The sequence below is a fragment of the Cetorhinus maximus genome, unplaced genomic scaffold, assembly GCF_964194155.1.
Source record: "Cetorhinus maximus unplaced genomic scaffold, sCetMax3.hap1.1 HAP1_SCAFFOLD_888, whole genome shotgun sequence".
NCBI classification, from domain to species: Eukaryota; Metazoa; Chordata; class Chondrichthyes; order Lamniformes; family Cetorhinidae; genus Cetorhinus; species Cetorhinus maximus.
This window is the reverse complement of record NW_027596830.1, coordinates 64,151-78,250: the sequence shown is the minus strand read 5'-3', so window position 1 is coordinate 78,250 and position 14,100 is coordinate 64,151. Positions and strand designations below refer to the sequence as shown.

General features: G+C 42.0%; 1 protein-coding gene across 4 annotated transcripts in view; it reads left to right on the top strand.

The window, feature by feature from the left end:
• Window positions 1-14,100, top strand: part of larp1 (La ribonucleoprotein 1, translational regulator) — a 106,691-nt gene that overhangs the window by 51,503 nt on the left and 41,088 nt on the right. For all 4 annotated transcript variants that reach the window (XM_078536080.1, XM_078536078.1, XM_078536077.1 and 1 more), the window contains 3 exons: window positions 6,006-6,150; window positions 6,751-6,901; window positions 7,035-7,204. In XM_078536080.1, the coding sequence (XP_078392206.1) occupies window positions 6,006-6,150; window positions 6,751-6,901; window positions 7,035-7,204 (466 nt within the window). The remainder of the gene's footprint in view (window positions 1-6,005; window positions 6,151-6,750; window positions 6,902-7,034; window positions 7,205-14,100) is intronic.

Below are 14,100 nucleotides of genomic sequence, written 5' to 3'. Positions count from 1 at the left end.
GCACTGTTGCGTAAGTTATACCAACACCCCAAGTGTACACCACTGAAATTTGAACCTCTTCATGGCCTGCCACTCTGATCATTTCCTCACAGCAGAAACTCTACGAATAAAGAAGTTTCACTGAATTTCCTTTGGGATTTATTTGTGACTCTGTATGTTTATGACTTCGAGTTTTGGATTCTCCCACAAGTGGAAACATTTTGTCGATGTTGCCCATCAACCTCTCTTACAATTTTAAATACTTCTGTTAAGCCACCTTTCATCCTTCTCTAATGTAGAAAAAAGTGCCCACCATAGGTATATCCTCTCAGTTCTGGTATCATGTTTGTGAATCTTTTTTTGCAGTTTCTGCAGTACTTTTATGTCCTTTTTATTATATGGAGACCAAAACTGTTCAAGGTACTCAAGTGTGGTCAAAGCAAGCTTCCAATTTCCACCCCTCCATCATTTTCACATGGTTCATCTCTGACACTTCCCTTCCCTTCCTTGACCTCTCAGTCTCAATTTCTGGTGATAAACTGTCCAGCAATATTCATTACAAGCCTACCGACTCCCACAGCTACCTTGACTACAGACCCTCACACCCTGCTTCCTGTAAGGACTCCATCCCATTCTCAGTTCCTTCGACTCCCTCGCGTCTGTTCTGATGATGCCCCTTTCAAAAACAGTTCCTCTGACATGTCCTCCTTCCTAACAGAGGTTTTCCACCCACGGTGGTTGACAGGGCCCTCAACCGTGTCCGGCCCATCTCCCGCGCGTCCGCCCTCACACCTTCCTCTCCCTCCCAGAACCATGATAGGGTCCCCCTTGTCCTCACTTATGACTCCACCAGCCTCTGCATTCAAAGGATCATCTTCCACCATTTCCGCCAACTCCAGCATGGTGCCACCACCAAACACATCTTCCTTTCACCCTCCTGGCGGCATTCTGCAGGGATGGTTCCTTCCGGGACACCCTGGTCCATTCCTCCATCACCCCCTACACCTCAACCCCCTCCCATGGCACCTTCCCAAGCAACCGCAGAAGGTGCAACACCTGCCCCTTTACTTCTCTCCCCCCCACCGCCCCTCCTCACCATCCAAGGGCCCAAACACTCCTTTCAAGTGAAGCAGCATTTCACTTGCACTTCCCTCAATTTAGTCTACTGCATTCGCTGTTCCTAGTGCGGTTTCCTCTACATTGGTGAGACCAAATGTAGACTGGGTGACCGCTTTGCGGAACACCTTCGGTCTTTCGGCAAGCATGACCCAGACCTCCCTGTCGCTTGCCATTTCAACACACCACCCTGCTCTCATGCCCACATGTCCGTCCTGGGCCTGCTGCATTGTTCCAGTGAAGCTCAACGCAAACTGGAGGAACAGCACCTCATCTTCCGACTAGGCACTTTACAGCCTTCCGGACTGAATATTGAGTTCAACAACTTTAGATCATGAACTCTCTCCTCCATCCCCACCCCGTTTCCGATCCCCCCTTTTCCAATAATTTATATATAATTTTCTTTTCCCACCTATTTCCATTTTTAAAAAATGTATTTCCATCCATTGTTTTATCTCTACCTTTTAGCCTATTTCGATCCCTTCCCCCCCCCACCCCACCCCTACTAGGGCTATCTGTACCTTGCTCGTCCTGCTTTCTACCCTTAATGTCACCATTAGCACATTTCTTAGCTAATATCACCACCGTCAACACCTCTTTGTTCTTTTGTCTATGACATCTTTTGGCAGTCTCCACCTATCACTGGCCCTCTATCCAGTTCTACCTGTCCCACCCCCCCCTTAAACCAGCTTATATTTCACCTTTCTTCTATTTTTCTTTAGTTCTGTTGAAGAGTCATACGGGCTCGAAACGTTAATTGTATTCCTCTCCACAGATGCTGTCAGACCTGCTGAGTTTTTCCAGGTATTTTTGTTTTTGTTTTGGTCAAAGCAAGGTTCTGTACAAATCAACAACGCTTTTGATTTTCAGTTCTATCTCTAGAGATGAGCCCATTGTTTTTTTTTGATGACCATATTAACTTATGACCCTACTTTTAATGATTGTTCTATCAGTACCCTCAGATCCCTCTGCTGCTATACCCCAGTTGGACCTTCATATCTAATCAGTGTATGGCCTCCTTATTCTTGTGTCACCTCACAGTTATCTATATTGAAATTTATTTACAACTGCATGCGCATTCTACAAGTTTATTAATGTGTTCCTGTATTTTTTTTTTTGCAGTCCTCCTCTTTATTACGACACCTCCCAATTGGTGGTGTCTGCAAATTTTGAAATTGTAGTTTGGATTCCAAGTAGTTAATGTAAACGAAGAGCAACACTGGCTCTAGCGCCAAAATTGTGAAACACTGCTTCCCACTCTTTGCCAATCTGAGTAACCACCATTAACCCTTACTGTTTTTCTGTTCTGTAGCCAACTTGACATCCATTCTGCTACCTCTCCCCTGAGTGCACTGCTTTGACCTTGGTCATAAGTCTATTATATAGTACTTTATCAAAGGTCCTTGGAAAATTCAAATAAACAACATCTACATTACCCTTGTGTGTTATTTCTTACAAATTTAGTAAAGTTGATCAAGAATGATCTTCCCTTTTGAAATCTGTGCTGACTATTAAATTTTTGGTTTCTGGATGATTTTCTATTAGTGTTTTGAAAAATATTCCATTTTCTTTACTACTATTGATATTATGCTAACTGGTCTGCACTGCCCGGGGCTTTTTGAATAGAGGAGTCTGCCAGTCCTCTGGCATGATTCCCTTATAAGCAATAGTCCCTCTGCTATTACTTCCCCAACTCTTTTAACATGCTTGGTTGCAATCCATCTCGACCTGGAATCTTACCCTCTCAGTTTGATTATCACTTGTCTACCCCAATTAATTCTACCTTAAAAGCCTTATATCATTTTTAATCTCTTCTACTGCCACGTTCACCATGTTGATTTTACTGGTAAACACTGAGGCAAAGTAATGATTTAATATTTCTGCTGTTTTGCTGTCATTACCTGTGATTTACCAAGTGCATCCTTTAATTGCCCTATCCTGATTTTTCTTTTGTTATTTGTCTGCAGAATACTTCCCTTTTTTATATATTTGATCATTTAATTTTGTGCAGCTCCTTACCCCCCTCAGTTCTTATTTGATTTAGAATCATAAAATAGTACAGCTTAGAAGGAGACCATTCGGCCCATCAAGTCAGTGCTGGCTCTTTCAAAGAGCAATCAAACTAGTTCCTCTCCCCTGCTTTTTTCCCCATATCCTTACATTATTTTTTTCCTTTTCGAGTATTTATCCAATTGAATTTTGAAGGCTACTATTGAATCTATATGCACCATCCTATGAGTGCATTCCAAATCCTAACCGCTGGTTGCATTAAAAAAAATTCCTCATGTCATCTCTTTTGCCAGCCACCCTAAATTTGTGTTCATTTGTCCTTGTGCTGTCGGCTGATAGGAAAGTTATCTTATCCATCAGCTGATAGGAAAGTTACCTTATTCAAACTTGGCATAATCTTGTATACCTCTATCAACTTTCCCTCAATCTCCTTTGCTCCAAAGAAAACAACCCTCGATTCTCCATGCTAACCTTGCAGCTATAAACCCCCATTCCTGGAACCATTCTGGTAAACCACCTCTGCATCCTCTCAGGGACCCTCACATCTTTCCTAAAGTTTGGCGACCAGAATTGGATGTGGTACTCCATTTGTGGTCTAACCAGAGCTTTATAAAGGCTCTGCATAACTTCCCTGCTTTTGTACTCGATGCCTTTGCTTATGGAGCCCAAAATCTCATTTGCTTTGCTAAGCACTCTCTCAATATGTTCTGCCAGCTTATAAGATCTATGCACATCCACCCCTAGGCCCCTCTGTTCCAGCACACGCTTCAGAATCACTATCAAGCCTATATTCCCTCTCCCTATGCCTTCTGCCAAAATGCATCATCCCTCACTTCTGTATTATATTTATATGTTTTCTGAACACTCGTATTCACCACTTTCACTATTTCCAACTATATTCTGTCTTTTTTTTCCAGTTTATCTGCTGTAATTCTGGAGTATAATGTGGGAAAATGTGAAGTTATTCACTTTGGCAGGAAGAATAAAAAAAGAGACTATTACTTAAATGGAGAATGACTGCAGAATCCTGAGGTGCAGAGGGATCTAGGTGTTCTAGTGTATGAGTCACAAAAAGTTAGTATGCAGGTACAGCACGTAATCAAGAATGTTTATGGAGTGCTGTCCTTAATTATGAGAGGAATTGAACATAAAAGTAAGGATGTTATGCTTCAGTTAGGGCATTGGTGAGACCACATCTCAAATACAGTGCAAGTATTCATCCCCATGTTTAAGGAAGGATGTAATGTGTTGGAGGCGGTTCAGTGGAGGTTTACTAGATTGATATCTGGAATGAGCTGGTTATCTTATAAGGGTAGGTTGGACAGGCTGGGCTCATTATCACTGGAGTGAAGAAGGGTGAGGGGTGACTTGATTGAAGTATTTAAGATCCTGAATGGCCTTGACAAGGTGGATGTGGAAAGGATGTTTCCCCTTGCGGGTGAGTCCAGAACTAAGAGGCATTGTTTTAAAATGAGGTATCACCCTTTTAGGACAGAGATGAGAAATTTTTCCTGAGGGTTGTGCAACTTTGGAACTCCCTACCTCAGAAGGTGGTGGAGGCGGGGTCATTTTTCAGGCAGAGGTAAATAGATTCTTGTTAGGCAAGGGAATCAAAGGTTATTGGGAATGTGGAATTTGAAACACAAACAGATCAGCCATGATCTTATTGAATGGTGGAGCAGGCTTGATGGGCTGAATGGCCTACTTCTGCTCCGATTTCGTATGTTCACATAATTTTGAATGTTGAGAATGGAATTAACTTTTTCCAATCCATTTCTATGATCTTTATCTTTCTTATGTCTTTCTCAATCATTATTAAACCTTAATACTACACCTTATCACTTTCGCCGAGATGTTGCCCTATGCTTACTTTTGTTAGCTGCTCAGGTTCATGGCCCATTACTAGATCCAGCAGGGGTCCCCCTCTTGTTGCGCTTGTGTACTGGGTTTAAAAGAAGTCCTGCATATGTTGTAAAAATTCCATTCCATTTTTCCCTTTCCTTACCTCTTCAAGTTATTTGGGGTAGTTGAAATCTCTTATGTTTATTGTTCAATGTTTTTATTTACTCATTTCATTGATTTACATATATTTTTATTTCTCCACTTCCCAATCATTATTCATTGGTCTGCATAATACCCCTAATAACATGCTGATCCCTCCTTATCCTTTGTCTCAATGCATATGGAATATGTTTGTGTCCTTCTGTTAGACATGTCCCTTTTTATACTGCCATTATGCTATCTCTAGTTAGTACAGCTACCTCACCCCGCCACCTTCCTTTCCAAACATGTCTAAGTACATTATACCGTGCAATACTTCATTGCTGATCCTGTAGCAATGTTTTATTTATCTCTGCTGCATCTGACTTCACACCATAAATTATTGCCTCCATTTTCCTGTTTTATTTTAAATGCTCTGTACACTGCTGTACAGGTAATGGAATTTATTCTTATTAAATGCCCCCCTCACTTCACTTTTTACAGTCATTTTAAACTTATGTTCTATAATTGTACCAGTTCTCTGACTGTTAGCCTAATTCCTCAGATTGGTCTGATCTTTACTCTCATCTTGTATTCCATTTATTTTCAGCCTTCTATTATTTCTACCAGATTACCCCAGCAACCACCCCCTTCTTACTAGTTTGAAGTCCTGTCCAACGTGCTATTTATCCTTTCCACTTGTACACTGGTTCCACTCCAAAGTTTATGTGGCATGGTAGCATTGCGCTTATGTAACTGGGCTAGTAATCCAGAGGGCCCCCCCACCTCTCCCCTGCAACTGCCCTCCGCCCCCCCTGCGCTCCTGCCACCACCACCACCACCCCCGTGGCATATGCTACTGGTTACAGTGTGTACTTTGACTGTATAGTTGTGGTATATATTTATCTCTTTTGTTTCAGCGAGTACTACTTTAGTCTGGATAACTTGGAAAGAGACTTTTTCCTGAGAAGAAAGATGGATGCTGATGGTTTCCTGCCAGTCTCGTTAATTGGAGGTTTTCACCGTGTCCAGGCATTGACCACTGATGTCAATCTCATCTTGGAGGTCTGTCATGATGTTCACCAGCTCTCCATTTAGCTCACTATATGCAAGATTCCTTGTTAAATACCTACAATTTTGCAATGTCTGTTTCTTTCCTTTAATAAGAATAAATTTTACCTCAGTTATTGTCACAGCTGCAGAGCGAGTCATTGCTGCTTCTGGAGGAGATCTCCCAGGATCCTCCCTCCAGGATTAATAGGAGATTTAAAAATGTAGTCTGAGGGGCTGGAAAAAGCACTGCTACTGTGGCTACATCAGAACAGTAAGCAGCCTTTCAGAACTGTAACAATAATTGGCCTGTTACACAAAAGCTGTGAACCATAAAATATTGAAAGCTCTATTTTGGGATTTACCCAGAGGCTGCTAGGTTTGAAGATGGGTGAGCGGTCGGGCAGAGGGCATGGCGGGGGGGGAAGAGGGCGAGGCAATTGGGATAGGGGATGTTTATGTGGAGATGGAGGAATGAGGGGCTAGAGGGAGAGATTGACAACATTATACATGTGCGCTGCCTGTACAGTAGTTTTCTGAAGTTTGTTTGTTTAGCCTAATTTCAAGTTCTCAGCCAGATTGTGTTTCTCAATCAGAATTGTTGTTGTTCCTCAGGCTTTGAAGGACAGCACTGAGGTGGAAGTGGTGGACAAGAAAATCCGAAAAAAGGAAAACCCTGAAAAATGGCCTCTTCCAGAGACAGACTTCACACGTTTACTGAATTGCCCAGAATTCATTCCGGGGCAGACTTACAAAAAACAGACTGGTGAGTGTAATGCTGGGTGATAGATCAGTGGGGTGAGTGCCATGTTGGATGGGTTAATAAGTTTTCAGTTAATGTGGCACTGAATGCGGCAGATTTTAACTTCCCTGTCTCTCTCTCTCTGTCTTTCTTAAAGAGTCGGCACCAGGCTCTCCTCGGGCAGGAAGTGCTGCAAGTTCCAAGACTGAGGAGCCTAGTAACTTGAAGACTTTGCCAAAAGGCCTTTCCACCAGCCTCCCAGACCTGGATTCTGACACATGGATAGAAGTGAAAAAGCGGCATCGGCCAGCTCCTGCAAAACCAAAGGTTAGCCTCGAGCCTTTCCTTCTCTCAGGATCTTTTCAAACCCCACCCCCCCCACCGCCCTGGGGTCTTGCTGTGGTCACAGCAGTTCAAGAAGGATGTTCACCACCATCTTTTCAAAGGCAACTGGGGGTGGGTAATAAATGCTGACCTTACAGTGATGCTCAAATCCTATGAATGAATTGAAGAAATTAGGCCCTGTTATGGTTATCCTGGCCCCTTCCTCCAAACCCCTCTCAGGGCCCTGTCGTCATACTGGACCAACCCTTCCCCTCTCAGCCCTATTGTTGTTTATCCTCCCTGCTCTGTATGTGTGTTCGTTTGGTTGTTGCCTTCCGCAGCACTGCTGGTGGTGGAGTACAGTATAGTTGGCTAGTATTTAACTTCATCAGCAGTATCCTCCTAAATGGGCATGGTTATTTGGCCCGTTGTCTGTGCTGTCTCTTTATAGGAGCAATTCACCTAGTGCTACTCACTTGCCTTCTCTCCATAGCCCTGCACGTTCTTCTTTTTCAGCTAATAATCCAATTCCCTCTTGAATGCCTCGATTGAACCTGCCTCCACCAAACTGTCATTCGAACTCCTAATTATTTGCTGCGTTTTTAAAAAAAAAAATGTTTTTCCTCATGTTGAGGTTGCTTCCTTTGCCCTCTCTGCCCTTTGGTTCTCCATCCTTTCACCAATGGGAACAGTTTTTCCCCACCTACTCTGCCAGACCCCTCATGATTTTGAATCTGTCCCTCAAATCTCCTCTCAACCTTCTCTCCTCCAAGCAGGGCAGTCTCAACTTCTCCAATCTATATATGTAACTGAAGTTCCTCATATCTGGAACCATTCCTGTGAACTTTTTCTGCACCCTCTCTAATGCCTTCACATCCTTCCTAAAGTGTACTGCCCAAAACTGGACGCAATATTCCAGTTGAGGCCGAACCAGGGTTTGATGCAGATTTAACATAACTTGGACTGGCAATCCAGAGAATTTGAATTCAAATTCCACCAGAGCAGTTGGAAAATCTGAATCCATTTTTTTGAAAAAATCTAGAAATAAAATGCTGGCTTCAGTACAAGTGGCCATGAAGCTGTTGGATTGTCGGAAAAAGTGCACTGTCTGTCTCTAGTTTCACTACTCCACGGGTCACAGCATATATTTAAATGATTTTCCAGCTAGCTATATGGCCAAATATGTGCTTTACCTATTAATCTCCGAATGACCACTTAGTGCCCAGGTTTCTTCAGTATACAACAGAATTATTAGTTTATTATAAAACCAGACTTGTCAGGTAGAAGGCAAAGCTTATTAACATACAGTATGAAATATGAAAGTATAATAATTACTCTTTCTAAATACCTCAACACACTCACTCAAACACAAACACATACACACACAAATAATAAAATAAAACAAAGGAATTCTGCCAAAATGTTAAAAGTCAATGGTTCAAGGGAAAAAGATAGAACCATAGAAAAGTTACGGTGCAGGAAGAGGCCGTACAGCCAATTGTGTCTGCACCGGCCATAAAAAGAGAAAAGAGAAGCTAACCACTCGTTTTTAATCCCGTTTTCCAGCACCTGGTCCGTAGCCTTGCAGGTTACAGCACTTCAGGTGCATATCCAGGTACCTTTTAAATGAGTTGAGCATTTTAGCCTCAACCACCAATTTAGGCAGTGACTTCCAGATGCCCACCACCCTCTGGGTGAAAATGTTTTTCCTCATGTCCCCTCTAATTCATCTGCCAATCATCTTAAACCTATGCCCCCTAATCATTGACCCCTCAGCTAGGGGAAACAGGTCTATCCTGTCTGACCTATCTAGCCTCCTCATAGTTTTGTACCCCTCAATTAGATCACCTCTCAGCCTCCTTTGTTCTAAGGAAAACAACCCTAGTCACTTCAATCTTCCCTCATAGCCGCAATTTTCAAGCCCTGACAACATTCTTATAAATCTCCTCTGCACTCTGTCCAGAGCAATTAGGTCTTTCCTGTAATGTGGTGACCAGAACTGTACACAAAATTCCAGCTGTGGCCTAACCAGCATTTTAAACAGTTCCAGCATTACATCCCTGCTTTTGTATTCAGTACATTGTCCAATAAAGGTAATCATTCCGTATGCTTTCTTTACTACCTTATCCACCTGTACTGCCACCTTCAAGGACCTGTGGACATGCACTCCAAGGTGTCTCACTTCTTCAACCCCTCTCAATATCCTCCCATTTATTGAGTATTCTCTTGCTTTGTTTGTCCTCCCCAAGATGGATGGTAGCGTTCTTGAAATGGTGTCCGGCTTATACGGTTGTCGCCTCAGCTGGCTTGTGAAACAATCGATGACTTGCACTACTTGAGGAAAACCTGTAGGCACTCAATTGCAGAGTGTAGAGCAACTTAGGAGCAGCTTCTATTCACTTCAGGCTTTGTATTAACTCTGGACTGTAAAGAGCTGTGGCCGTCCTTACGCAAGCAGTAGATCCTCCTTTTCTCCCAAAGCAAAAACCAAAACCAGCTTTTAAACACAGTTTTCCAGGCATGTTTTTTTTTCAACCGCCATGTGACCCTTTTGTAAACAGTCCACCAGGGTCGAGTTTTCTAGCTTTAAAGCTACTTAATTGCCTTTTGTTGTAAAATGCTGTCTTTTCCAGGAACAGCAGCAATGAGAGTTTTTGCAGTAACCCTTTAAGGGACAGTGTCTTTTTAAAAAAAAATACAAATTCTTCCAGAATGTTCTTAGTCCTTGAAGATGAACTATTTTCTGTGATTAAAGCGATTATGACATTACACAGTTAGGACTGAAAATCCAGGAAGTTATTTAAATGAAAAAAAAAGCGTGACTGAGAAATGGAAGATCTGGTGGTTCTGATTGACAGCACTACTAGGTAGTGCATAAGGCAAATCAGCTGATCTGATGTATTAACAGATCAATATCGAGCAAAATACTTTAGTGAAGTAATCCTGCCACTTTATAAATCGTTGGTGTGACTGCACTTAGAAAGCTGTGTATGTCACAGCACAGGGAAGATATTGCAACTGTTGAAAGGATGCAGAAGAAAGCAACCAGATGATTGAAGATGGAGAGATTGGATTGTAGGTGCGATTGTGTAATTTTGGCAGGTTTACCCTGGAGAAGGGGAAGGTTGAAAGATATGATGGCTCATTTTAAGATTGTAAAGGAACAAGATAATGTCAACCTGGACATGATCTTATTGGATGGTGGAGCAGGCTTAATAGGCCAAATGGCCCACTCCTCCTATTTCTTATGATCTTAAGACATTTTTTCATTCTTAAGAATTTAAATCTGGCACCAAGTATGGTTTGCAATTTGATCTTTTTGCTGTGTTTGTCCAAATCTTTGCACAGTGTCTCTGAGGCATAGACATACATGAAAGTAAACAATATCATCCTGTTCCTCTGAGTATAATGTACCCATTTGCCAGTCCTGATTTTCTACCAACTGTGAAGGAAAGCTAAAGATCTTTATTGGCTTCTAGTCACACTGACCCAGATGATTCATCATGATATGCCAAGTGTTGCTGTGGACAAGACCCCCACAAATGAGGTACCTCCTCCAGAACTTATAGATGATTCTCTGATTAGCACCAAGCATGGATAAACAGTCACCTTGGCCCTACTGTCCATTTCCTTATATCAAGACTATCTTAACAACCTCATTTCACAAATGTATTGACAACGTTTAGTCAAATAGACATAGTCCTGTACTTTCAGCAGAAGTTAAACAACATGGTCAGCAAAATTGTATCCTGACACATCAAAGCCTAAAGCATTCTGGGGATAAATAATTTTAAACCATTTGATTACTTGTAGCCACAATACAAATTCAAAAAACATTTGAAAGTTTAAAACAAAGCAAAACCATGATTGTGGGAGCAACCTGAATCCCAGTGCTAAGTATATATGTGCATGCAAATAGGTTATCTTGCCCCTTATCCATAGTAGGAAAGACAGGGGACCCCTGCCTCCGCTTGAAGGTGGATTAATTCAAAATGAATCTATGGAAATAGTATTTCAGTGAGCGGGTGGTTTAGTTATGGAACAGACTCCCTTGGGAGATAGTGAGAGTAGTCGGTATTGATTTATCCAAATGCAAATTAGTAATTTCTTTCAGATAACATTTTGGGATACAGTATTTGTGTACTTTGAGACACCGGAGTGTGTAACATACTTGGGAGGAATAGGGACTTTGGACCTCTGGCTCCCGATCTCTCCAGCTGGGGGCTTTCCTCATCTCGTGTTTGGGTAATTTTGTAGATTGATTGCAATGATTAGTCAGAAACCTCCATTGTCATTGTAAAATGTGACTACCAGAATGGTAAAAGGAGAATTTAATGGACTTTGGTCTTTTTCCTTCTGACAAGTCTGATGTTCCTATGTAGGGCCTGTGTGTGACTGCAGATTGACTGCGTTCCCGGGGTAACCATAGATGGGCAGTAAATACCGATCTCTCCAGTAAAGCCCACATCCCAGAATGAATAAAAAAGAATGAATGTGAAAAGTGGAAAATGAAATACCGCTAATTACCAGTGTTGATTTGAGAGGTTGATTTGATTTGTATATTTTCATAGATAATACCTCAGCTGTAGTACTTGCAGACCTATGCTCCAGAGCTAGCTACAACACTGGCATATGTTACCTAACAGTGCAAAATTGCCTAAATATTTCCTGTCCTCGAAATGCAGGAAAAAAAATCAGCCTGGCCAATTACTGCTCCTTCGGTCTATTCTCGATCATCAACAGAGAGATGTAAGTTGTCACCGACAGTGCTACCAAATGGCACTTGCTCACCAAGAAACAATACTAAGAAATAATAGCAATCAGCACCAGAACCTGATTATAGCCTTGGTTCAAACACAGCTAAACTCGAGTTGAGAGTTACTGCCCTTGACATCAACGCAGCATTTGACTGAGTGTGGCATCAACGAACCCTAGCAAAATTGAAGTCAATGGGAATCATGGATAGCTCTCTACTGGTTGGAATTTGATTGTGGTTGTTGAAGGCCAATCATCTCAGCCCCAGGAGTTCCTCAAGGCAGTATCCTAAGTATGACCATCTTTAGTTGCGTCGTTAAGGATCTTCCCTCCATCATAAGGTCAGAAGTGAAGGTGATCATTGATAACAGGGCATTGTTCAGTTCCATTCACAACACTTCGGATAAAGAAGCACTGTCTACCTGCATGCAGCAGGACATAGACAATATTCAGGCTTGGGTTGTTGAGTAGCAAATAATATTTTGCACTATAAGTGCCAGGCAATGACCTTTTCCAATAAGAGAGAGTCCAGAGACCTCCCCTTGACATTCAGTTGCATTGCCATCATTGAATTCCTCACCATCAACATCCTATGGTTTACCATTGACTGGAAACTTGACTGTAGCAGCCATATAAATACTGTGACTAGAAAAACAGATGAGAGGCTGGGAATTCTGTGGCGAGTGACTCACCACCTAACTTTCTAAAGCCTTTCCACCATATTCAAGAAGCAAGTCCAGAATGTGATGGAATACTTGCCTGGGTGATTGCAGCTCCCACACCACTGAAGAAGCTTGACACCATTCTGGACAAAACAGCCCACATTATTGGCACCCCATATACCCACCTTAAATATTTACCTCCTTCACCACTAGCACACTGACTGCAGTGTGTGCTAAGGCTCCTTCTGCAACATGACCCAAACCACCTCAAAAGACAAGAGGAGCAGGCAGATGGGAATATCAGCACCTTCAAGTTCCTCTCCAAGTCTAACACCGTCTTGACTTGGAAGTATATCATTGTTCCTTCATTGCCATTGAATAAAAACCATGAAATCCTGAAACTCCCCACGTTACAGCACTGTGGGAGTATCTTTCCCACAGGTATTGCGTCAGTTCAAGAAGATGGCTCACTGCCATCCTTTCGAAGGCAATTTTGGATGGGCAGTAGATGTTGGCCTTGCTATCATTGCCTGCATCCCATGAATCAACATAAAGAAATATACCAGCTAAAACTATCTTTCCCTATTACATTTCTGAATAAAGTCCGAAGTTCTTTTGTCTGCAAGCTACAGGCTGATTCTTTGGAAAGTAGAAATATTCAGCCCCCCTAGGTTGTTCTACCATTCAGTTAGATCATGACTGATCTGTATCTCAAGTCCATTCACCCGTCTTAGTTCCACATCCCCAAATTCATTTGCCTTGACAATCTATCAGTCGCAATTTTTTAATTTTTCAATTGACCCTCAGCCTCAACAGCCTTTTAGGGGAGAGAGTTCTACTGTTCAGCTGTAGCTGCATCCATTAACAGTTCGTCCTTGTTTACTGTGATCAATTTCTGCTGCATTCTTTGTCCACTTCACCTAAATTTAGTTTGACCCTCCACCCCGTCTCCCTCTTCAGTTTATTATTCATTTCAATCATGTTATGGTCACTGTTATCTAAGTGTTCCCTTATCATTAGATTGTTTACTAATTCAGGCTCATTACTGAATCTCTTATGGTTTGCTCCCTTAGTGGTTCAATAACATATTGTTTCAGAAAACTGTCCCAATTACACTCAGAAAACTCACTGCATTTTGGAGCTGTTCTTCTCCCAGTGTATGTAAAACAATTAACATCTTCCATTATTACTGCTACTTTTGCAGAAAGTTTCTTTGATCTCTGTATTTGTGCATTCTTAGCACAGTTAAGATGCAAAAGTTAATGGAATTCCTGGCTGTTGGGTACCAAAAGTAGGTTCTTGTGTGGGTGTGACTTTGTAGATTTCAAGCCATGCTGGGGGAAGTAAAAAGAACTTGCAGTCTGAAATGGCTTTGTTCCAAGAACCGTTGAATGGCCAAAGCAAACTGGTGGCCCAACAAATATCATACATCCTTCATCTACTTCAGGGTCAGAAATGATTAATATTTCAGATGGTTGACCT